Raw genomic sequence first — 26,238 nt, forward strand, 5'->3', positions numbered from 1 at the left:
TGGTTCCTATTGTTTTGTATGGACTTGCTTAGATGGGATTAGACCAGGTGATTTAACAGTGATATTTTACTAGCGAGCTAGATGTCAACTTCATAATAAATGTGATACATCTGTGCAATTATACTGGCCTCTTTGGTAGACAAAGCTTAAAAGATTGTGGAGGACTTCAGCCACTAGATATTAGGGTTGTTTGTAGCTCTTTTTTCTTATATTTTTAGTTCATTTTCTACTTCAAGCGTTTCAAACAGTTTTGATAGTTTCATAAGAATTTCTGCCTGCAAAAGTAATGTGAAATTAGGAGGTCACATCTATGTCATATGGGCAAAGGGTATGCTCTAAGCTTACCGCTGCAGAAATATGTAAACATATTAATGCTTGTTTCTCATTGCTGATACTTTGCATGATTAAGGGGAATGAGGTGAGCATGGGAGGAGTTTATTTTTAAGACTAAAAGTATTTTTATAGCATTAAACTTACTAAAGAAAAAGGCTCTGCAATAAAGGGTGTCTGCTATTGTAATTACTCTTATTTGCTCAACAGAGACATAGAACAGCTGTCTGCAAGGGAACTTGGCCATTCCAAGAAAGCTGCAAAAAGCAATACAGATGAAATGGATTCAAGGATCCGGGATACAGGCAATGACAGTGCTAGCACTGCCCCGAGGAGTACGGAGGAGTCTCTTTCAGAAGATGTGTTCACAGAATCAGAACTCTCTCCAATACGTGAGGAACTTGTTTCCTCAGATGAGCTTCGACAAGGCAAATCTTCTGGAGCATCATCAGAATCCGTCCAGACAATAAACCAAACGAGTGCAGAATGTTTAACAATAATTTCGGACTCGAAAGAAGCTGACAGTGACTTAAAACTCAGTGCTGAAATGGTTGTAAATGTTAAACAGTTTAGTACCCACAGTTTAGGTTCAGAAAGCGCAGAGATGACTGTAAAGGGGGGAAAAGAATCTAGTGAAAATACTGGGAATGTTTTCCAGCAGTCGAGGCAAGACCCACATGGTAGCAAAGAACAGAACAAAGAGGCAAAAATGGACCAAGATCAAGATTCTACACAAGCAAAAGAGCTAGCGAGTAAGACAGAAGAAAGTCCACATTGTGAAGATACCACAGACTCTCCAAAGAAAGAGACTACTAGGAAAGGAAAAGTAGTGAAAGAGCGAACTCAAGATTCTGAGACAGAAGTTGAGGAACTTCGCAAACTCTGGAAGACCCATACTATGCAACAAACCAAACAACAAAGAGAAAACATGCAGCAGGATTCACAAAAAGAAATCAGTCAGAAAACTGTGACTGCAGGAGACGGGCAATCAGAAGGTGAGTCAGTATTTATGGATAGTGTTAGCCTTCAGACATGCAATGCATTTCCCTTCAGCTCTTGAGTATTTTCTGTTTTCTGCTCTGCAGAACACATCATCATGTATTGCTTATTTCTCACTGCCTTGAGGATATACTCTAAGCTATACTTAATTTAAACCAGTGGGAAAATTTTGCTTAGGAAATTGAAAACATAAATACCTTTGTGACCGATACTTTTCCTCACTTAAATTGTTTATGATCATATTAAAATATACAGTATATTTGTAGGGGACACCTCAATGAACATGTGTGATTAGATTCTTGATACATTGGTCTCTGTAGAGCTCAAAATCAAAAGTGTTCCTCAGCAGTCAGCTAACTGTTGCTTAAATTTTGGCCCTGTGTGCACCTGTGTATGAATGAATTTCAGGGAATGAATTTAATTGTGGTTAAGGTTCATGATGTGAGCAGCAAACACTGGAGACTTAATATAGCACCAAGACTTAAACTGGTTTTCAGAACATTCACTTGTACCTTGTAATACTTTAATGCTGACCAGATCAAGATTGAACATATGGAAAGTACTTCTCAGGGCAAATAAGAGCTAGATGGTAAAACTAATGCTATGAATGTGGGGAACAAGTAGACTTACAAGGGAGTACCCTTACTCCCTCCTCTGTAAGATCAGGCCCTAGGATTATTAGTCAGAAGCTATACTGATAGTCTGAATTTATTCAATTAATGTATTTTTTAAAAAAGTCTTATTTAAACAGCTTAGATATTTCTGTATGTATTCCGTCTTTTCAAAAACTTGTTAGGTCACTTTCTGATACCCTACCATCTTACTAATGGAGATGAACTAGTCATTTTAATTGTGCAATATTTGGAGGGGGCTATAAATAAAACCTAACTTTAATGCCTGTCACATACAGGCATTATGTGACAGGCGTACTGTCACATAAAGTATATTTGAAATGCATTTTGATGGTTGCATTGTTTTCTTTTAGTAACTAGAAGCTGAGGTTGTATTGAATAAAAATACATCCTTTAGCAGAAATTGTTACATTTGAGGTTCTGAAATAATTCAGATTTTTTCTTTCTCCTCCAGTTAAGAAGTAGATAAATTTCAAAATGTGGAACAGGCTAACAGTTGCATCATGCTGTGAGAAGTTTGGCTTTTACATCTTAAATGTTTAAGACAATCCTCTGGCAAAGATGTCAGTTGACATTAGTTGCTCTTTATGACTTAATAATAATGCAAGCACAGGTATTCTCTGCCACTGTAGCTGTTCTTCTAACAATTGAATGTTACCTGCAATTCAGCTATATTGGATACTTAAGTTTTTTCTGGTTTTGTAAAGATTCTCATTTAGTAATACTAAGTTTTTTCCATGCAGGATGAACCAACCGTACAGTCACAGAATGTACATATATAATCAAAGTGTCTCACTCAGGGATACAAGCTAGAAGCTTGCTTTTTGGAGGCTTGTGCTAGTGGCTTCACTTAAAATAGTATATTTCTTACTAGCATTTGAGTTGTATTACCAAATTTTGCTGATTTTATTTGCATTCATGAATATTTCAGTCTAGACAGATTTAATGAAACTTATACTGGCTTCATCTGCAGACAAATTTAAATAGAGCCCAGGTAACAGCATGGATCTGTTCCTTGACTCCTGAAGATCACCAAAGACTACATTTAAGATAGTTCTGTTAGCAATGGATCACATCGCATTCGAAGACTGAGATGCTATAAAAACTTTTATGTCCTGTCCATTGTATTCATGAAAAGTGTCTGTTTACCACTTAGCTGCATATTGGTAGAAAGGAAACAAAGCATAAGAGCCAATAACCCAATAACCACTAATAGAATCTTTTTTTGTTTGTTTGTTTTGTTTTGTTTTAAAAAAAACATCAGAATACACCAAAAAAAAAGGAGAATTGCAAATAGCCCTTGTGACATTTTGGTGTAGGGATAGATTGTTTATTTTGGCTTTCTCTGCTAGTTGAATTTAAATCTGATTTTTTTTTTAAATCTGATTTTTCTGATTTTTTTTAAGGGACTATACAAATCCCAATTCTTAGGGCTCTAGATAAGATTCAGCAGTTTAAAACTTCTAAAGGACCAAAAAACAAATGTCAAATTATTTTGAGTTTCTTCTCATAAGATGCCAGAAAGTTCACATGCCAATCCTATGAAACAGTGTGGTTTTGTTTGTTGTCTTTTTTAAATCTGACAATTTATCTTGCAGTTTATAGGCTTCTAAAATATTTCTGAATCACATGTACTATAACTATTCTACCATACCATATACTGCAGGTATAATCCTAAAATTAAGTATAACGTAAGTACCCATTTAGATACTTATTGGAAAAAAACAGACGAACAGAAACATTCTTTTATGGCACAATACAATTCTAAACTTTGTGTTGAAAACCAAACTCAAAGCATACAGTAGAGATGAAAAAGATGATATCTGTGCTCATTGTATTGATAATCTGCATGGTCACACTGATGGTGAACTTCAGCTATAACCAACAGATGAGTCTCCTAGAAAGCTGAAACATGTATGTACGTACCTTTAACACCAGAGACAGGCTAAATCCTTTGTGACCATCAGAACTCTGAAAACTTTCACTTTCCTTCCTGCTTTAAAAAGTCTCTTGTGGCTGTAGCTCATGTTCTAGGATTTGAGCAATTAATCTGGCAAAGAAACAATTCTGAGAAGGCTTCTTCCTTAACCCTGTGCTGACTTGACAATCCAGACCTTGAGGGTAATCATTTAATTTTGCTTGTTCAAATAAATAAAGTACTGGCAGGAAAAGCCCCATACTGCAACATCTGGTATACTTTATCATGAAGTGGTGTTCATACCTTAGAAGTGTTTGAAATAACTAACAAATTAAAACTTATCTTAGTTGTCTATTAGCAGTACTGGAAATTTTCTTCTTTAAAGGAAAAGTAATTACTGAGCTGCTTTTACATATGTGAAGTACTTATTTAAGTGTCTTTTGCATGTGTGTGGAGGCTTTTTAAGTGTGGTGTCTGAATCAGCGTTGAGGGATATGCATTGAGAATATCTTTTGAAAGTCTTTCAGGCGTGGCTGAAGGACTACTATAATGTGAACTGGGGTTGGAAGCAGAAATTTATAGCACAGCATATTTGAAGTTAATTCTGCTAATGATATAATTTAGCACAACCTTTTTTATGTATTTAATTGACCTTATGTTATCCACTTATACATCCTGTCTAGTTATTTCCTATTATAAAAGTGGTCAATCATTCTGTTAAATCCTATTTTATGGTGTGGATAGCTTATTTTTCTTTACTAATAGGTTCTTTCCATATGAAAGAAAAACGAAGACATCGATCTCACAAGTTTTTGCTTCTCAAGGTTGGAAAACCTATGAGAAAAACATTTGTTTCACAAGCAAGTGCATCAATGCAACAGTATGCTCAGAGAGATAAAAAACATGAGTACTGGTTTGCTGTTCCACAAGAAAGGTAAGAAAGGTAGACTGGAAGAAAACTTTCCTTTGTGTTTTTTAGGTTTCTCCCTACCCCATTCAAAATCTTCTGATGTCTGTCTATAAATATCTGTCTATAAAGAAATACAGCCCAGGATATTGATGATTGGCTTGTATTTAACGCCTGAATACCTCATTACCATATTGAAGTTTTACTGAGTTACTTGCAGGTGCAGTCAGTAGTCTCTCATTATTTGGGCTTTTGTAGCAAGTAAATAATCAAAGATTCAAGTAAATGGGGTCTGTTGAAGGAAGTGAGTTCTGTAGGGAAGTTTTTTTGTTTTTGTTTTTGTTTTTTAATTGCCTTTTTTTTTTTTTTAATTGCTATTATCTGTGCTTCCCATTGCTTGGAAAAATATTTCTCTAGAGCTTTGAGTTAAAAAGAATTAGAGAATTAGCTGGGGTAATTCTGTTTTATCTTTATGGAACAAAAAACACTTTCCAGGAAGCAACTTAAACATACCTACTGGGAAAAATGTCAAAATTAGTTGCAGTGACATGAGATATCCACGCTCACTAGTAAAGTCTTGCATTTCCTAAATGATCTTTGCTACTAGTAAACTGTGACTTATTTTCAACTTGAAAATGTGATTTTTTTTTCCTAAGGTATTGGAGTTTATTATGACAGAAGAGATTAAAAACAAACTAAAAAGCAACCCAAACAAAAAGCAATTATCAGATGTCATCTTGTATAAATACCTACACACAATGATGAAGTCACTTTTCCATCTTTTCTTTTGAGCTGAATGGCATAGAAAGTCCAGTTGGGGCACTGCAGTTGAGGACAGATATCGATCAATTGGAGAGAGTCCAGAGGAAAGCAGCAAGACTAATTAATGCCTAGAAAGTGTAACATATAAGGAAAATTAGAAGTAAGTGGGGTTCTTTAATCTAAAGGAGAAAAGATTGATTACAAACACAAAAATCATTTAATATTTAAAAGTTGGCTGCAATGAGAAAGGCTTTCTTCATGTCCACTGTGAATGAGGATGCGTAACACGCTGAAAAGACGTCAAAACACTTGAGTTTTTCAGCAGAGAGAACTGAGTCTGTGCTAGCATATCACTAATCTGATTTTAAAATCACCCTTGCTCCTCAAGTGGTACAGATTTTTCTATTTCTTGACAACTGGTGAAAATGATTTCTGTATCTCTGGTTTATTTTCTAATGTAACAGTGCAAGTACTTACCTTCAGCAGAAAGCAGAATTTATCAGCTATTTCAGAAGTAGTAGTTCTTAGCTGACAGCCTCTGACCTCCTTTGTAATGACTTCACCCATGGTTTCCCTCTAACTGCATGGCACGTCAGTGATGTATTTTTTATCCATCGAGTGTGTACAATGTACACTAAAAGGTTGCATGTGCTGGGTGTTTTTTTCTTAATTTTGTTTAACTTGCTTAGTGCTACTCTGCATAGGTCAAAATATTTAGTGTCAAGATAGGTGAAAGAAAACTAGTGATAAGAAAATGCAGGATTGCGAGGTAACTACTTTTCTATTTCATGGTTTGTAATCTCAAATAAGACAATCAGGGAAGGAATGGCATGGAATTTTTTTTTTTTTTTTTTACATTTTTTTTTTTCTTAACTGCTGTAACTGTTAATTTAAAGCTGTTTTAATAGCAGAAGTCCTTGTTTCCATTTTTTATTTTTCCTACTTCTTGTAGGACTTTTGAAATGGATACATCAGTGCATGAGGAACCTGAAGATTCTCCTTCTGACTTTGTCATAGAATTTATTAAGCTTTATGCATCTGAAATGTTTTCTCTTTTACTGTCAGAGAACAATTTGTCTTTTTCCTTTTATCAGTGTTATCTGGAAACCTTAAAGAGAACTGACTTTAAGTAACTGACCATGTTCAGTGGCTTTTAATATGTACCCATGCTACATCCTTTTAGACAGAGGCACAGGTAAATTATAGCTGCATTTTTTGAGTCTTTGTTGCCATGTATCTTTTGCTATTTTTCTAGTTTTTAGTAAGAAAGGAGGGGGAAAATGTCCCATTTTTTTCTTCACGCTAATCCAGTGTGCAGATCAACTGTAACAAATATCTCTGAAGAGAGACATGGGAATATCCAAACTCTAAAATTTTGTCACTAGTCACTTAGCTCTAACGCTGTCTCTTCCACAATGAGATAAGTGCAATGAATCCAGTACTTCTTTTTCTAAATGCTCTGCCCGTGCCCATTTGGGAAATAATTAAGACTGATACCTGTCTAAATAACTTTCTTCTGGGAATTTGTGCATTTTGTTTTTCCAAACTGGAAAACCATACAATTTGTGGCAGGTAACTTAAAAGGAGGTAACTTAAATGTTGGGTATTTACTGCAGTACTACAGATCGGGTAGTGTGTAGCTTCATCTAGTTATGTATATGCACGTTTTAGCCTTACTTTCTCACATATGTAGAGATTCTCAGTCTATGTGACTTTGGTTACATTTCTGGGAGTCTTAAGCTCTTCTTCATGGGTAGAGAAAACAGACATACAGACTTCTTTTAAAATCCTGTTTGTGTTTATATTTCATATACTTTTAAAATAATAAAAAAAAAATCTTAAAGCTTTATTTTGGAAGTTATTTCCATTGGAATACTCTGTTTCCAATTGGATGGTAAAGGTTGAAAGGTCTGTGCTCTTATATGAGAATACAGCTAGTCATTTGACAGTTTTTCTTTTTCCTGCAGTGTGAGCTTCATACAATTAAAATAAAAAGCAAAGCCCCCCACAATATTATAACGGCTAGCTTTTTTCAAATGTATGTCTAGTATCTAATAAAATGTGAAATTGTAAGTATTTTTATGTTAACCTCAGATACTTCATAGTTACAGCCCAAATGTTTACCATGTTTTCTCTTCTCTGTATCATTACTTGACTTCTCTAGGACAGATCACTTGTATGTCTTCTTTATCCAGTGGAGTCCAGAGCTATATGCAGAGGATACTGGGGAGTCTCTTCGAGAGCCTGGATTTATAGTAGTAAAAAAGAAGGAAGAGCCTGAAACTAGTGAAGAATCTACTACTGAAGATGCTGCTAAAGAGTGGGAGGTAAGGAAGAAAGGTGTCACTCTTAATATTTTCACAGGAATATTATTAAGATTACTGTAAATATTTTCTCAATAAGAAGAACAAAGTTTAGTCTGCTTACTGTAATCATGGTTGCTTAATTTATGCCATCCTGATGCTTTGCTCTAACATCAGTTCAGGCAACATTTCACAATTAGAAGTCCATTTTGTTTGGAGCAAATTATAAGTCAAAACTTGACTTGAATACAAGTAAAGCAGAGAAGCTTAACTTTGAAGCAGATAATTTTCAGTCAAGAAACTTTCTGATTTTCTATCACGCCTGTGTCTGTAATGTTGAATATTTATTGGTAAGTCTCAAAACACGGATGAGGAAAAAAAGGAAAATTAATCTATTAATAAAATAGTTTTTCTAATAATCCTATAAATAACTTCTCAATTATAATATTAGCATACATAAGTTTTCTGTTGCATGGATTTTAGTAATATGCTGCAACTAAAACTATCTTTTTATTTTTTATGATTAACACCTTACTCTCATGTGAATCTGTGTCCACTGTGTTTCTATGGACACATCTTTACATGTCTGTGGTTTTGTTTTTTAGTGTGCATACAATTAAAACCGTGTAGTCTTGTGCATTCAAGTGTCAGTCAAATTTGATTCTTGTTATATATTGTAAAAGTATCCCATCAGCACTGTTTAACTTGAATCTTACGACAGCAATTGCAGTATCTGACTTGATTTTTATTTTTTTCTTGGGAGTATGCTAAAATTGAGGAAATCTGTATTTGTTTTCTGTGAAAGATTTGTGTATAGTATGAAAGATTTAAACAAATGCAGTAGCCTTAGTTTTCTTCTGCTAAAATATAAACTTTTGGGGCTAAGAATTCTGTTTTCAAGCTTGTCACTTACTTAGCTGAAGAATTAGGCTAGTTCTAAAGAACGCTACCTCTGCAGCTAAATAATTGTGTGGAGGAGTTTGCTGATATATTGAAATTAATTTCATGCATGTCTTCTGAATCTTAAGATTTTCAGTGTGTATTTTGCTCAAGCATTGACACCACTAACTTATTTTGGTATTGGTTCTTGCTCAAAGGCTTTTGATATCTTAAAACCTTGCCTTCTGGAGCACACAAAACAGACTGGGAAGTGATCAATTTTATGGTTCAAGGAAAAACATGTCTTTTAGTGAACTCTTCAGTTACTGTGTTATACCCATTTATACAGAACCATTTTCACAGAAAGTAGTATAATGATTTCTTCAGGGTGAAACTTTTTAGGAGTTATTTCTGAAGATAGCAGAGGCAGTCCTTTTCCTAAACGTGTTAGTTATTTGGTATAAAAAAATGAAAATAATTCTTTGAGCCTTTATTTAGATTTAGCTGGAAACAGTTGTAGAAAACATTTCAAAAATAGTTATTTCCATCTGTATTGCATGAAATTATCTCAAGTTTGGTTTTCATAATCTAATCCAGAATTTTTAATGAAGCTATACATCATATTAACTTTACATCAAGCAAGGTTGTGCACATACAAAAAATATGCATTTTAACTTGCGTAGTAAGACTTCTCTTAACTTGACTTACAGCACAAATCTGAAAGCTGTTTAAAAATTAACTTTCGTATTCAGAAATGCTTGACAGTATCAGAGTTACAGTGATTTTTAACACGTGCTAGAAAATGTCAGTGGACACAGAATTGTAGCTGTTGTCATGCCCATTTTTCCCATTGAATTTCATTGTTTTCAGTCAATGCACTTCCTTTAACCCAGCAAGCTTTTACTGTCAGCTCTTGATCCAGGTTTCATGCAAGATAGCAGGTAAACGGTATCACTGAAACGTTTTGATATTATTGCAAGTTTTGGAGGATAATGGGATGAAAAACAGACTGCCTTGTTCAGAACATAATGATGGGAAAACTCAGGGTGGAACAGAAATAAAAACAAAATCTAGATGTATGCATGTATGGCAAGGAACTCTCGATTTATTAGAAGAGGAAACTGGTGGAATAGCTTGCTTTTCCAAAAAGTAGACGTTTTTTCTGCTGTTGCTGTCCAATATGATATAACTAGAGAAGCAGGGAAAAGGAGTAATTGTTAACCCAGGTGTTGTGCTCTGAGATGGTCATCAGCTTTTGCTTCTACGCTTGATAGTCCTATATTCACACATTCAGCTGTGGCTTTTTATCAAGAGGTTTTAAGGATGTACTGTGATTTCTTTAGAAAAGGAATTATGGGAAGAAAAGGATCAAGTGAAAGCAAAGACCAATACCATAAAAAAAAAAAAAGTAGAAACATGAGCTTTCCTCTATCTGTACATAGTTTTTCTTATCAGACTTTCCCTGAAATAATTTAGTAGGTACAATCTCTGATCTAGCAGCAAGATAATCAAGACTCCTGCCCTTGGATAAAACATGTTTTTATCAGATACTACATTACATGAAGTATGCAAAAGAAAAACACTTCAGAAATGATGCTGTTGGCTTCTTGCTCGTGTTATCCCCATCAATTTACCTCAAGTCTCTTTTTTAACTTTCTTGTAGTCAAGTGAATGTGTACTGAGCCATGGAGATGTAAGGCTGTATTTATCATGGCAGTATTTTTATTCTGCTTTGAGCGTATGGATTCAAGCGCTAGTGGTTCTCTCTGTCTGTTAGCACAGAATTATTACTATTTGGAAGACTGTTGATAAACAAAGTCTTTATCCAAAATACGTTCTGTTCTTGCATCTAAACGTAACCAGCTTTGAAAGCAAGCTGACTGTTTCTGTTGAGCTGCAACTCAGAAGCAATTTCTATTGGTACTTAATGGTCTATTTTTTTGTTTCCTTTTTAAGTTTTATATAATATAAATATTAAAGTGTATAAGAATTAATGTAGTAGCATTAAGGTACTTGTTCTTACTTGCTGATGCACTAACATCATTTTAGTGCCAATTAGTGCTGAAAATGTAAAGGAGTGTCACCTGGTGTTGGTAAGGGCATAGTAACTGCACAGGGATGGATCCTCAAGTACTGCTGATAGGGCTGGTCTTAAGCTTGAAGAATCTTGAGAGGAGTGGAGAGAAAAAATTGTTTGAAATCTGCAGTCTTCAAAGCCTGGCTCAGAAATGATTTTTCAAGTAGTGCAATTACTTTGTTATTTCTATAAAAAATAACTGCTAGTAGTTTCATATGGCTCTATGAGAGCTTGTCTTCCTGAAGGATGTGTTGTTGACATTCACTGTAAAGAATAAATGTTTTTCCATTGTGTGTACAATTCATTTAAAAAAAAAAAAAAAAAGACCGGAGTGTCTGTTACAATCTATATTTGGTCATATAATCTTTCCTCAAGTTGTTTTAAGACACACAGTACTTACTATACAGCATATCTGTAAGTTTTCTTGAAGATTTCTGTAACTTTTCTGATTAGGGAATCTGATTCTTGTATCCCAGAAACTCCAGTTCTACTATCGATTAACTTGCATGGATTTTAAAATCGTGACAGGTTTCTTTTTACTGCCTTTCCTATATGAAGTGGCAGGCAGCAGTTTGAAGTTGACTGGAAGAAAAAGAAAACAAGTATGCATGTAAAATATTTTTAGCCATGTTAGGGTTCTAGTACAGAGTTGGAGTGCTTACATTCCACTGAACTTGTGTGCATGTGAAGATGCTGCTTGTGAAAGTTGCTGATAAACTCAAATATTTTTCTTTGAAAGTTGGGCAAAAATAAGGCCCCATCTGCTGAGACCTTTAGGGGATCAATTAATCATATTTTGAGAGAATGGTCAAGTGAAGCTAACTTTCAAGAAAAGGTTTTTATGCTTCTGGTATTGCTAGATAAAAAGGAAATCCCTATACTCTAAGAACGTAAAGCAAGGAGGAAGGCGTTGGAAGGGAAACGGTGGAAATAATTATTTGAGTAAGAAAGGGAGCATAAAGGAGAAATTATGTGGTTTGTGCTTTCCTATGTGCAGTTTTTACTATACAATTTTTGTACCTTTTCTTTATACCTAACTAAAAGACTAATTGATCTCTTCAGAGTTTTCTAGATCTGATTTTGGAACAGTATCTATGCAAGGTCCCACAATTAAGTGTCTTTATCATCATTCAATATTGGAAATACAGGATTTACACTGAAAAATCAGATCTCTGGTCATCAGCCAGAGTACTGACACAATATATAACTACTCAATATGGACACAACTGAATATTTCTGAGACGTTGGAGACACTTATTTTAGGCAGTTGTGAAGAAATCTCTTAAGGAAACTGGTTCGTACTGAAATCTGAGACCCATTAAATAAACAGAAGTATTACTCTGTAGTAGAACTGTTAATTGGATAAAGTGCTGATTCCTTCTCCTTATTTCCCCATGTCATCAGATCTCATTAATTGCTATTATCCAAGATAGTCATGCTTCGGATCTGTATAAATCTAAATATTAATCCAGAAGAATCCTGAAAACAGGAAGCTCATTGTCAGGGAACCTGCAAGCTGTTCTTACAGGGGTTGGAAACTGTCTCAGTTGTTTGGAAAATACAGAAAGCCAGTCTGATTTGAAGCTGTCTAGATGTCAGCTTTCAAAGTGAAGCATGAGTTGATAGATGTTTGCAGCCAATTTTCTCAGTTTCCTGATTTTTTTATTTTTTATTTTTTTGGAATGTGTTCTAGTCCTGAATTTCACAATCGTTACCTTTGAACTGAGTGTTCAGAAATTCTGTTTGTGTTTTTGTAGAAGTATGATGGTCACAAACAGTGAATGTCTCTGCATCAGACAATAGATTTCCAGTATTTTCAGTAAAGTATTTTCAGGTTTGGGATATTGGATGTAGGTGCTTAAGTTTTCTACTGGATCTGGACCATACCCTATAACACTTCTATAATAAAATGAATCTTTCTGTTTCAGTGCGTATTGCTCTTTCTTTAAATAGGCCTTAAATTTTGTATACTTAATGGTATTTTTCTTATAAGTTTGTTTCAGCTCCCTGCCCTATATTTTGAGCAAAATAGCTGCTTGCTGTGTCTTACATTTTAAAATGTGGTGTGATCATATGATGCCTGCCACTAACAGTCCTCAAAATAGGAATATTTTCGCAATGTTTCTTGAAATGCTGTCTCTTAGTCATCTAACTACTATACACAATACACTCTCATAGTGTGGTTTTATGTTATGTGTTGTCTGTTTGGAAATTACGGGTATGTCACTATGCATGTGTCACTGCATTAAAAAGCATATTTAATAGGCTTTGCTCTTGGTCTGGACAATGAGATTCTTATGAAGTTCTGTAGTTGTGCAATACTAAAAGTGTTAAATTATATTGTTTTGTGATTGAAGAGACTGGTGGCCATAAACATGATGTGATGCCTTTCCTAAGGACAAGTAGCTCTTGTTCTTGCTTTTGCAATTAGCTTGAATAAATATTGTAAAAATCTCAACCTCATGCTTAGGACACTTTTTTTCCTTGCAATTTATATTCTCTATTCTGAAATCCTTTATAATTTGTAAGCGAAAATTTGGATGTGATACAGTACATAAAACTGTCCTTCAGTAGTTGGAATTACTAATGTGGAATTGTACCTGATAGTTATTTCATGTATCTAATATAGAGAACTAGGATAGTCTCTCTTCTGAGACATGAAGCATACAATTAAAAATCTTGTGAGTTTGTGACTCTGGCTTTCAGAGTGCCTCTGGAAATCCAGAAGAAAACTTTGTATGGGGAAATGCCTTCTTATTTTTTCCTAAGCTGTTGAAAGGAAACAAAGGATAACTTCTTAAATTAGATTTCCTTTCTTAAGAAAACATTATCAGCCGACTAAGAAGCTGTGCCATTCCTTGTTATGCTGGATACCACCAAAGCTGGCTATTGTATTGTTCAGTGTGTTTTGTATAGGCAGAAAGGGAGAAGAATCAGACTTCAGATAACCATAATCCGACATCAGCTTTACCTGTTAGTTCATGCACTGAAACACCTTTGCTGCCATAACTTTTTACAAAGATCTGCTTTTTCTAGAACAAAAGTAGTTATTTTACTTAGGTATTTACCAATACCTGCCTTATTTTTTTAATGGCACTAACTCCATTGTTTCTGAACTCAGGACAGTTTCTGCAGTCATCTGAGAGGTGTTTTTGTACAAGATAGGACTTGTCTACCTCCTATTGAAGAAGATAAATCAGACCTCTTAATTCAGCTATATTCTGTATGTTTTCTATTATGAAAATTGTAAACTGCCTTTCTTTCACCTAGCAGAATCTCTGCAAAAGATCGAGGAACTGAGTTAGGTGCCTTTGTAATTCTGAAGTTCTTGAAAGCGTGTGCATAAAAACTGTAATCATTGAAATGCACCTGCTAGATGTTAGTAAGTAGCAACCCCATCTCTTTGTGTGTGTGTGTGTGTATAAGTAGATATGTCACTGAAAGTGAAATTAATGTCACTGTTTATTGATTTTTGTTTGTTTGTTCCCAGACAAGGCAGTACAACATCATAAAAAACAATCTTTCATCTTGTCAGTCAAAAATGCAAGTGACTTGTGAATTACACTGAGGCACTTAAAGTAATCCAGGCTGGTTCCTGTGATTTATATGTTTTGCTCAATTTTCAGGATTGCTTCTGGAATTATAGTATTAAATTCTAGAAACAATCTTATTTCATAGGTATGCCTCATATAATCTTCCTGGGAATTGCTTGGGGATGTTTACCTTATCTTCAGGGTAACACACTTGTGGCTTTTCATCATGAAATATGGTCACCTACAAAGTTGCATACTGTGGAAATTAACAGGAAGTTCCATAACAAGCAATTCCTTCCCCAAAAAACACTCCTCAGTATCTCTCTGGACTAACCTGCTTCACTTAAGAGGAGATTTTTACTGATGCAATATTGATTAAAAAATGTGTGCATATTAAATATAGGGATTGTAAAATTCAACATCGCAGCTTTTCTGCCTCTTTGGTATTAAGAGGTTGTGTTAGCTACAGGGAGAAACAGAGTGACGCCAGCTAGCCAGACTGCAATGATGTTTCACACCCTGTATCCTGTTTTTTTCCTATGCAAGTTTATAAGGAGTTGCTGTAGTTGTTATCCTGTTTCTAGGTTATAAGATCTTGTAAACTGAAAATTTTAAATGTGATATGGCAAAGGTATAAACTGACTTGTAGTGAAAATAAGACATTTCATAAATCATGTTGGTTTGCATTCACGTTTTTCTGTTACTTTTTAATTTAGGACAGATCGGTTTAATAGGAAAACCGGCATTGTGTGTAACAATTGGTGAAAAGCCTATTTGCTTCTGCCTTGAACATTGATTGTATAGAGATGTTTGGCTTAGTTACAAACTAACAATGACAATAACAAGATGAATATTCAGTGTAATTAGATGCACTCTGTTCTGTTGTCTAGGTAGCAAATAATCCTGCTCTTAAATGCGTACTGCTGTTCAGCAGATACGTTAGGTCTGAGTTGATATTCCTTCTCTCTGTAATCTTATTAATTATGAACTTCTATGGGAAGGAATGTATTAACTAGCAACAAGATGAGTTTCTGATGCAATTTATCAGATCAACAGTATAACCCACAAATGCAGTAAAGAATAAAAAGGCAGTTTATTTCTGTCTTTAATTAGGAGATGCTCCCAGGGCTGAGATCCCTGGATGTTTGTTTGTTTGTTTGTTTTTTGTTTTTGTTTTGTTTGTTTGTTTGTTTTTCATCTAGCAGAAATTCATCTTCCACCAGTCTCAAAAAAGTGTTAAGGGGCTAGGTGGAGATCAATCATGAGAGAAAGCTTTGGTCACTCTTACTACTATACTATTTCACGATGATGATGCTGTCCTGACCTGCCTTCCCCCTCCAACAGATACTCCCAGCTACAGGGCAGCTGCCAGCTTGGGAGTTGCTGCTGCTGCTGGAAGCCTGAACATCAAAACACATGGGCAGGAGGTCTTATTTGAAAAAGTTACTAGTGCATTTATTCCCATTAAACTTTGCAACTATAATTAGGTGAAAAAAATGTGTTTTCCGATCTCACCAAGCAAGTTTATTACTCATCTCTTTTGAGCAAATTTTAAAAATCCTTCTGAGAAGCTCTTTAACAAGAAACTAGAAGCATCCAAGTAAGTTGTTTGAATTAAGATTTAAAAATACATTAAATGTTTTAGAATCAAAAATTATATGATGGCCTAAATTCCTAGATAATTCTTCCCCCCCTCCCCCAATTTTGGAGAAGCTGTGTGTTGGCTAGTGTTTGTGAAGAACTTGCGGTTTTAATTTTTATTTTTTGTTATTTTTATTCGGGGGTGAAGGGAGGAAAACAATGCTAAAATAAGCTGTGGGGAGTTAGTTATGTGGCTATCTATCTCTTTTGGCTCAGAAGATGCATCTCAACAGGCAGTTTGAAATAGATTTTTTGCATACTTTCCATTCCTTTAAGTTTGGCCTAACTAATTTATTTTTGTAGCTTTTCTTACATTTATTGCAATTATCTCATCTGAAGCAGTTTTAGATAAGTCTATGCAGTGTGTTTGTTGCTTTACTTCAGTATTGGCTCTTATTGATTTAGAAAATAATAAATGGGCGTATTGTTTGTTTGAATCTTACACTAGATACACAGTCAGTATATTATTGTATGAGTTTCCCAATTCACAGTTTTGAATGGGCCACTGATAAAAATTCTTAGGAGAATTGCTAGAAGAAAGCTAAGTCAGAACAAATTGATTTTCAGAGTTACCAGCTCCTAAGAAAGCTTTTACTAGAATAAACACTTTATCCTTCTGAATCACATTGTTAGACATGAGAGCAAGGTGAGGAGTTTTCAGTGCAGTTTGCTGTGTAGTGCAGTTCTGCTACAGGTTTCCTCTGCTTAGGCATTCTGGTTTTCAGATCAGGGCAAAGGCAGAAGTGATCAATGTTTAATGTTACGCTGCTGCCTGCCTCTGCCTCTGCTTATTCAGAATTTTAATCTAGAACTAGGAGCACTGGAATAAAGCCTGCAAGTGCTACTACAGGGAAGTTTTCAAAGCGGTGCATGTTGCACATATTACTGCTGAACACACCTTAAGGAAAAGAAATAAATTAAAACATGATTCCAGGAAATGTGGAGAGTTTTGCATCCTGAATGTTTTAACCTTTAATATATTGTATGTATATACACGCACATATTCATTACTGAGCATTATTTAACCAATTCTGGACTCTAAGAAAAACTGAGTCTATACAGACTTATGAGCAATAGAAATAAAACTTCTATTTTACTATTGAGTGCAAATTTGTTAATGAACTTTAGAATAACAATTTCACAAGCAGCTCTTCATTTTGTATTTTCAAGTACTGCGTACAAAAAAAAATGAAGTTCTGTATCTTTAAATATTCTAGCCTTTTCAACAAACTCGTGCTCTGCAACCACCCTTGAATACAGGAAACCTTTCTTCTTCTCTACCGTCATCATTTGGGATGCAACCCCCCTACTGTACACTTGTTCATTTGTTCCCTGCCACGTCAGTCAAATCTGTGCCTCTAGCAGCCTATCCTGTCACCATTGTGGGGTTCTGTCTATGCCTGGAACTGACAGCAGGTAGAGAGAATGCTTTCAAACAGCCTTGAATGATTTTTAGTCTTGTTTTATTTTTAGAAGGGAAATGTCTCGGCTCCGGTATGGGAAGAAGGGAGGAAAGCATCAGCCAGTTAATCATAAATATGCTCTGGTAATTTTCAGCACAGTATGTTCATTTCTGGTATTGCATTCTCTTAACGTTATGGTGCATAGGCAGTTTCTGGAAGTTTAAATTTTGAATGTGTGAACAAGATGCTAAGTCAGATTTTCACAATTTTCATGTGCATAATTTAATTCCTGATATTTCATTGGTACTAGTTAAGAGAAACTACTTTGAGGGTTAGGGATTTTTACCAGTTTTTGTTATTGGTTTTTATTTTTTCCCCTTTTGGAGTAATGTATCTTATTTCAGCAAAAATTTGCTTTATAGCTAAATATATTGAACAGTAGATTCCATTGACATTTACTTAGAAAACTATAAATCCAAGCTGCTATTTGGTTATATCTTCTCAGAAGTCATTCAACCATATGAAGATCTTCTAACAGTTATGAATTGATGGAGATGAGAGCTGTAGTCCCATGACCCACTCATACATTTATAGGAAAGGGGGAAGGACATGCCACTGTTTTAGAGTTCACTAAATTTATGGAAGTAACTATTTTTACTGCATTGTTTACCCCAGAAAGGCTCATATTTGTAGTAGAATAATAATAATAATAATAATAATAAATAGTTCTCAGTGAGACTTGCAAAACAGTAACATCATGGGAATAAGGAGGAAGTGATCTTGACAATATACTTGTGCTTTACCAGACAACAGATCTGGAGATAAATAATTCAGACTCTGACAAACTTTTCACCTTCATTCTAAGAGTTGCAGATCTCTTGTTTCTGGTGCATGTGTCTATTGGAGGTGCTATTGACTTTGCTTTTTTATTTTTATTTTTGTCTTTATTTGTAATCAGGTTACTTGCAGAATATTAAATCGTGTCACGTGGCAATGATTGTTTCTCTAAATGCATTCCTAAATAAGAAAATATTTCTGATAGAATAGGCTCTTAATTTTCTATAGAACAGAGGTACAATAGCTGATTTAATGCAAACATAATTCAAGTATACCGTTTTTCACTGCTACAGGGTATCTGAAGTTTAATAAGGATGTTATTTAAATATAGATAGGGATGCATCTTGCCCAGCTTATTTAAAAAAAAAAAAAAAAAAGTTTTATCCTTTGCAAGTATTTCCTTTACGAACAATATTTCATGTTGTTCAGAGTACAACTACTAACAAAAGCGGTGGTTATTGACTTGTATGGAGAAGTTAAACTTTGAGAACCTTTCCTATGGAGAGTTTTGACAATATAAGGAAAATCTTTCTTAGGTAGAGACCAGTTTTTTCATGTATAAAACAAGGGGCTTACAAGGGGTGTAGAAATAATTACCGAACGAATATATCTTACAAATCTTATTACACCAATAAGAGATGCTCTGTATTTTTTTTTCCCTTCGATGAACATAAAGCTAATGTGCCCATGTAACCTTCTTACAGAAAGGAGAGGAGGAGTGTTGGAACCATTACTTGTGTTATAGTGGGAAGCATGTTAGACTGGCAGCAAATATAAAGTATAGGTTTTTGAATAAATGTTTTGTTTGTTAGTGTGAAATTCAGATGAAGACACAGCTGATGTGAAATAACATATCATTCTATTTGGTCCAGCAACTATAATAAAAGCATGAATTAGGTATAAGTCATCTGGGTTTATTTACCTACAAGGTCTTCAGCATATATGATAGAGTAAACTTAGACCAAGCATTTTAGGAATCTGATGCTTTCCTAAGGTAAGAAATCAGTCTTAATGACCATCCAAGGCATTATGCTCCCATTTCAAAATTGCCTTCCAATTTTTAGTTTGGCACTAACTTTCTTCATTGTGCTGCAACAGAAGAGATGACGGTAAGTCTCTAGAATGTCAGAAATGTAGGCAACCATTCTTCTGTCAAAGCACTTCAGACAAAGGACACCAGGCAATACAAGAGAACAAAAGGTGAATTTGCTGCCTTTGGGAAATGCTTGTCATGGCTGGAATGCTTTGCAGAGCTTCTATAGGAATGCAGCCAAAGGGGACAAAACTAATAAAACCTTAACTTTGTCTTTTATATTCTGAAAATACTATGCAAAGGGTATTAAAATGATGTTGGTTTTAATGGTTTGAATGTCTTGACTTGCACAAATTTTGAGGTTCTACATAGAATCATAGAATATCCTGAGTTGGAAGGGACCCACAAGGACCATTGAGTCCAACTCCTGGCTCCACACAGGTCTACCCAAACATTCAGACCATACGACTGAGAGCATAGTCCAAACGCTTTTTAAATTCTGACAGGTTTAGTGTGTTCTTGATGTGTTGGTTAGCAATAAGCTGCTAAGCTGATGGTTGTAGTTCTTTGGCTGAGTTTAGATTCTGGGGATATGAGTATACATGTGAAAGATGAGAATTTAGTGCTCACCCCTGTAGGTGCCACAACAGGATTGCATTCATCCAATAATACTGCTACAAAGATCTTTGGAAGGCAGTTTTCCATACTAAGTTATATTATTTATAGTAGTGAATTGATCTGAGTATATTGGGGAAAAAAAAAAAAAAAGCAGAGTGCAATCCAGTACATTCTTATATTGATCATTGCCTTGACCCTTGTCCTGATCAGGTGTGTGCCATACCCATTGTCCTAACTTAGAGTACGTGTATTAATAATTGTGAAATACTAGGCCTCACTACAAGTGCAGTTCAGTAGCAGATAAAGATTTGAAAAGGTTGATTGTAAATTGAAAGAAAATTAGTGGGTATTAGAGGCTTATATTTTGTGTGCATGTAATGGTCTATGCAATCAGAAGTCAGTTCCTTAGCTTTTCTGATGAAAAAGGGCAAAGCTTTCCACATCTAGGGTGGGATTCAGTTATCTACTTCCAAGCACGTGTAACACCTGTTATAATAAACTTTGTTCTCACACCTGAGAGGATATCTGCATGCCATGATCAGATTTTATATTTATACTTGGGGGTCAGTTTGGGGACTGGCACTGTTTATCATCTTTGCTGGTGACGTGGATGGTGAGATTGAGTGCACCCTCAGCAAGTTCAGTGATGACACCATGCTGTTTGGTGCGGTTGGCATGCAGGAGGAATGGGATGCCATCCAGAGGGGCCTGGGCAGGCCTGAGAGGTGGGCCTGTGTGAACCTCGTGAGGTTCAACAAAGCCAAGAGTGAGGTCATGCACCTGGGTTGGGGCAATCCCAAGCATAAATACAGACTGGATGGAGAATGGGTTGAGAGCAGCCCTGAGGAGAAAGACCTGGGGGTGTTGGTTGGTGAGCTCAACATGAGCTGGCAATGTGTGCTTATAGCACAGGAAGCCAACCGTACCCTGGGCTGCCCCAAAAGCAGCGTGGCCAGCAGGGCAAAGGAGGTGATTGTCCCCCTCTGCTCTGCTCTTCTGAGAGCCCACCTGGAGCCCTGTGTTCAGCCCTGGGGCCCTCAGCACAAGGAAGACATGGGCCTAGGAAAGCAGGTAGACTTAGAATAGCTGCTAGGGAGAAATTCTTCACTAAGAGGGTGGTGAGGCACTGGACCAGGTTGCCCAGAGAAGCTGTGGATGCTCTATCCCTGGAAGTGTTCAAGACCAGGCTGGATGGGGCTTTGAGCAGCCTGGTCTGGTGGGAGATGTCCCTGCCCATGGCAAGGGGGTTAGAAGTGGATGATCTTCAAGGTTTCTTCCAACCAAAACCATTCTACAGTTCTCCCGGAGTGGCAGCTTGAGGTCAAGTACTGGGTGCTTTGGTTTAGATAACTGAAACTCTGATTTCTCTGCTTGCTAGTGCTGAAACTTCCTTAAATTATTTGCAAGATAAATCAACTGGGTCAGAAGATCTAGGTTTTATTGGTAATGATGCTGCAGATTCTGTGACAAAATGAGTCAAGTTGCCTGACAGCTCTAACTAATTTTCATAAATCTGATTCTTAACTCTTCACACAGACATCCTAAGCTTTATTTAATGTTGGCCTCTTACATTTAACTCTTGTTGGCATTATCTCTCTCAAAGTAATGATTTCTAATATTTTAAGTAGTTTATTATAAAGGCTTCCAGAGTTGGAGTAAACACTGTGTGCTTAAGGCTTTGATTGCATTCTTTTCAAGTTAATTTATTAATTCTGATTATTGTGAAACTTTTAATTTTTCTTCAATACATGTTAATTATGTCAAAGCAGATACTTAACAGTCCATCCCACGGTGCTGTGGAGACTGTACTGATCACGAGGCAAATGCTGTTGTCTTGTAAAATACTAAGCTCTTCTGTCACAGATCTGGAAAATATCCTGTTATACAGAACAGCTCTGAGAGATGGCCAGTTTTAAAGAGAACAGCAGTGCCTGCCAGTTTAGTGGACTGCTGTTATTCTCTGGTCCCTCTCCTTTGCCTAAAATAGCTAGCTCTTCCTCTTCATCAGCAGAGTGACAGGAAGCTGGTTTGGCTGAAAACCACTCAGACTGGTTCGCTCTGCAGCCGCACCTGCTTCCTGGGCTGACTTGCACGGCCATAGGCAGGTCCAGAGCCGTGGCAGCTGAGACCATGGTCCTGGTAAGCTGTGCTAGACTCCTGTCCCTCCGATTGCCGTACTTAGTGAAATGATAATTCCTGTTCTCATGTGCTTTTCCTAAGACTTTTCAAAATTTTGTTAATATTTTAAGTGATCAATACTATCTGATTGGTGTCTCATCCAGTTGCATTTCACTTCTCTTTATGTTCTTGAACCTACAGAGCCTGTCTTGCCTTCTTGCCTTTTTTTTTTTTTTTTTTGAAGTGGTGGGGACTGGGGATTTTTGTATTTGTTTATTAGATAGTGCCCATCTGATGAGCACTGAGATTTTTAATTCTCAAAAGCTATTGGAATTCAAAAAAAAATAATAATTATTTTTCAATTTATCTGTTTTCTAAACTTTTCCTTTAGCACAGGGATTAACTTGCATCTACAGTCATTTCCATCTGTAATTTATATTATGGATCCTAGCTCAGAAGATATTTAGGAACACTTCTGATGGTATGAGCAGGTAAATAGTCTGATAAATGCAGCTAAATTTTTTATATAAGCCTCAGTTTAGTGAAATAGGTACATACATCTGGCAGGAGGCACATTGAAACATTTATGCAGGAATTTTTTTCTCATTAACATAAGCTAAATTTGCCTTAGATGTTTTTTTCAGAATGATACTTAATGTTTACCTAATACAGTAATTATTATGTATTAATACATTATTGTAATGTAATTAATACATCACAAATACTCCTTTTTTTAACAGAAGACTGCTTCAATATTGCTCCTTTCAGGCAGCATCTAAGAATTTTGAGAGGATGCTAAATCTGCCTGAAAAAAGGAACACAAAGTTTTTTTCTCTTAAAATATTTCCTAACAGCATTCAGTTCATGAATGTACCTTTTATTTTCATTGTAACCTATTTACAGCCTTTAGAAAGGGTTTGATACTTTCTTGCCTTTCCCCAGTTACTGATGAATTAGCAATGGACTGATAGTTTGGAGTAACTTGTAAATGGCCTAATAAAATTAAATTTATTTCATTTTTATTTTAATGAAATAACTTGGAACAAGTTGTGAAACATTCTGGAGTCTATTCACAAAGAAGCTTTCAGTTCACCTGATTTTGAGCAGATGTACTAAGGTTCCGAGTATAATTGTTCAGCTTTCATTCTCTTTCATATTCAGTTAATCATGAGAGTATAGATAACTGATGCTTAAGAAAACTGCTTAGGACTTTTACACCTTCTCCATTCTTACCTTTCAGAAGCACTGTTCAGCTCTGATAAGACAGAGGACATCGTTTCAGCCTTTTGTTAGCTCCGAAAGTGCAGCTGTACTTGGTCTGAGGGCAGCAGTTACAGTGGTATTAGCAAACATGCATGAGGTACATGTGTTGGTCACTTTTTAGTTCGTTAAACTGGCAGAGGTATCCCTCCTTGGTGTAAGCAGTGTGCTTGTTTACAGCACTATATTGCAGCTTCATGGAACCAGTGGCTGAAAGTGCTGAATGTGTCACCATGCATGTGGCAAACTGTCCTTCATGGGCATTCAGACAATTGTAACTGGATATTCGTGGGGATTGCTAATGGAGTAATAAGTTCCACATTAGGAACTACAATTTGTGCTTTGCTTTTTGGGTGTGCCAGCATATCTTGCAAGAGATATACTCTCTAACATACTTTCAGAAAAGCAGTGTTTGAAAACATGAGCTTCTCTAGGACAATCCTAAGCCTCCTGTTAAGTTGGACAGTTAGTATGTAAGACCTCTTTTTGACTTAACAGCATTAAATATTCAAACTCTTTTATGTTTTACTGAGTGGTTAATTCATAACTGATGTGAAGTCAAGCTGAAAAGCATTCACACTAGTCATACAACTTATACCATATTTTCTCAACAGTATTGGTTTAGAATAGAGGCCACAGAATCACTTTTGTCCTGAAACACTAATCTCCTTGTTATGCATTTTCTTTGCTTCAGTCTATACCAACCAGTGCCTAATTTAACCATGAGAGGTTTAGCTGTTCTTGTCTCTGCTGTCATTCCTTTTGCAGCTGTGTATAACTAGAGAATCGATAGAAGGTTCTACAGGAACGCTTTCTGACCCTCAAAGTAGCTTTAAGTGTCCAGGAACCTGGATGCTGGCATAGAGAAGAGTGCAGTAAATCTCACAGCAAATTCACATCGGTAGATCTGCACTTTAATCCTGGGCAGAATACCTAGATCAAGACAATTTGGGGCATACTGGCAACTTCTGTGTAAGGACATGGTCTGTATTGGAATTTTGATAGCTTTATCCTATCAAGCTTTAATGACTTGAATGCAGGAGAACTTATCTAATTTGTCTCTGGACCTTGCTCAGTCTTTGAAAGCCAGCAAGGATGGAAATACTGTGTTTTCCTTTGAAAGCCTGTGCCAGTCCTCAACCATCTTCACTGTGGTTCTTTTGGTTCTTTATTTCATTTGATAAGAATTCACCTTGTTGTGCCTTGTAACTGATGCCTTCTATCTTGTGTGTCCATACTGGAAGCCTAACAAAGGATTCAGGTTCTCCATTAGCATTTTCTCCTCCAGGCTACACAAACCAGCTCCCTCAGAAAGCCCTTACGTATCATGTTTCCATTCCCTAATCATCCTGCTGACCCTCCCTCCGGTGGCCTCTCTGCAGCATGTCCATATGCCTTGGACTGAAGGGGACAGAAATGGGCACAGCACTGCACATGCAGCCTCACAAGCTCCCTTGACAGGAAAACAGTAATTTTCCTTAACCTTTTGGTATTGCTCTTCTATTTGCCACCTGGAACATGATTAGCCTTCATCTTCACAAGTGGCCACTATTAAACACTTTGCCTACCAAGACACCAGATCCCACATCTCCTTGGCCCTTACTCCTTCCCTGCAAAGGTGCTGTCTAGGCAGCCAGCCCTCAGCCTGTACTGCCAGGTGGGGCTGTTCTGGTCCAGGTGGGTCTTTGCTGCTACTGAACTTCAAAAGCAGCTGGAGAGATGAAGCAACAGAAACCTCCCGATGTCCCTCATTAGCCGCCCTTGCCCTTCCCTCCAGTGTATCAAGGAGTTCAATCCTTCCTAAGCTTGCTGAGGGTGCATTTTCAGTGCTACTGATCAAATACAGACTTAACAGTGACTCCTAGAGATTATCACCGGTTAAACCTTGAATCAGTAGCATCAGCCCTTTGAGCCCAGTGGTCCAGGCAATTTTTCAGTTTTGTCTTCCTTCATGTGCTCAAGACTTAACTGATTTGACTGCAAGGCTACTGCAGCATATTGTCAAAAGCCTTTGTGAAATACAGATAAATGGCATCCACTACTATATATCCGAAATGAAAGAATTTTGGTACAAAAAGACATTCCGTACTGAAGACCAGAGTGCAGTATGATGCATATGAAATTGTACTTGTCTTTCATGGTTTCCATGTATTTCTAATAGTGTTTGAAAAAGTAATGAAGTATGGTGAGGAAGAATGAGAGCTCAAAGTGGGATGAGGTAAGAAGTGTCTTCTGCAATGATCAGGACAATAGAGAGCCAGTATAGGGACATGGGGAAGGGAAGAAATAACTGGTTTATTTAGCTTGGTGAAACAGAATGGAGAACTAATATGTGTATAAAGAAGGAAAATGAAGAAATCTTGATGGAATAGGATACTGCATAAGCACTGCATGGATAAAAACAGCTGTAAAGCACAGGAAACTTCTAATTAATGAGGCTACTACCATTTCAAAACAGCCCTCAGACCTAGCAGAGACAAAATGATAGCAGTTTTCAAGATACATCCCACGTTATGGATGAACTAGTAGAAGGTAGTTGCCAGTAAACTTAAAGATGTATCTGATTGCATGACTAAATGATCTACAGAACCCAGAAATAGATAGTTTTTGTCCACTGTAAAGCAAAAAAATAAAAAAATAAAAAAATGATGTTGACCTGAACCATAAGCATTTTGTAGGTCAGGCACTATAGCTGAACTGTTGAGCTACTTTAACATACTCATTTAAAGCCTAGTTCCTGAAACACATAATGATGAATAGCTAACCTTGAAACATTTGTCTTGTAGCTTACTCAGAATGCTAGTATGGACTGTATGCTTAAAATAAATACTAGACGTGAGAGGGTGGATCCCTCTATTCCAGGCCTCTAATTTTCCTGTTTGTAGTTTGACATTCTGTGACATGATTTTTGTGATGTTTGTCACTGCGTAGTCACAGACTGTTGGTATGCGGGCTTTTGTCCACAAGGCAGATATGAAGGTCTGGGTG

General features: G+C 36.3%; 1 protein-coding gene across 10 annotated transcripts in view; it reads left to right on the forward strand.

Annotated features, from left to right (window-relative positions):
• OXR1 (oxidation resistance 1) overlaps positions 1-26,238 on the forward strand; it is a 226,676-nt gene that overhangs the window by 185,901 nt on the left and 14,537 nt on the right. For 9 of the 10 annotated variants that reach the window (XR_004748580.1, XM_035319106.1, XM_035319109.1 and 6 more), the window contains 3 exons: positions 541-1,325; positions 4,645-4,813; positions 7,713-7,875. Coding sequence is in view for 9 of the 10 variants with exons in the window: in XM_035319106.1 (XP_035174997.1) it covers positions 541-1,325; positions 4,645-4,813; positions 7,713-7,875 (1,117 nt within the window). In the remaining variant the exon portion in view is untranslated. Of the gene's footprint in view, positions 1-540; positions 1,326-4,644; positions 4,814-7,712; positions 7,876-17,418; positions 17,528-26,238 lie in introns of those variants that run through there. The other variant, XM_035319115.1, reaches the window with a different exon arrangement.

The sequence above is a fragment of the Oxyura jamaicensis genome, chromosome 2, assembly GCF_011077185.1.
Source record: "Oxyura jamaicensis isolate SHBP4307 breed ruddy duck chromosome 2, BPBGC_Ojam_1.0, whole genome shotgun sequence".
Classification (NCBI taxonomy): Eukaryota; Metazoa; Chordata; class Aves; order Anseriformes; family Anatidae; genus Oxyura; species Oxyura jamaicensis.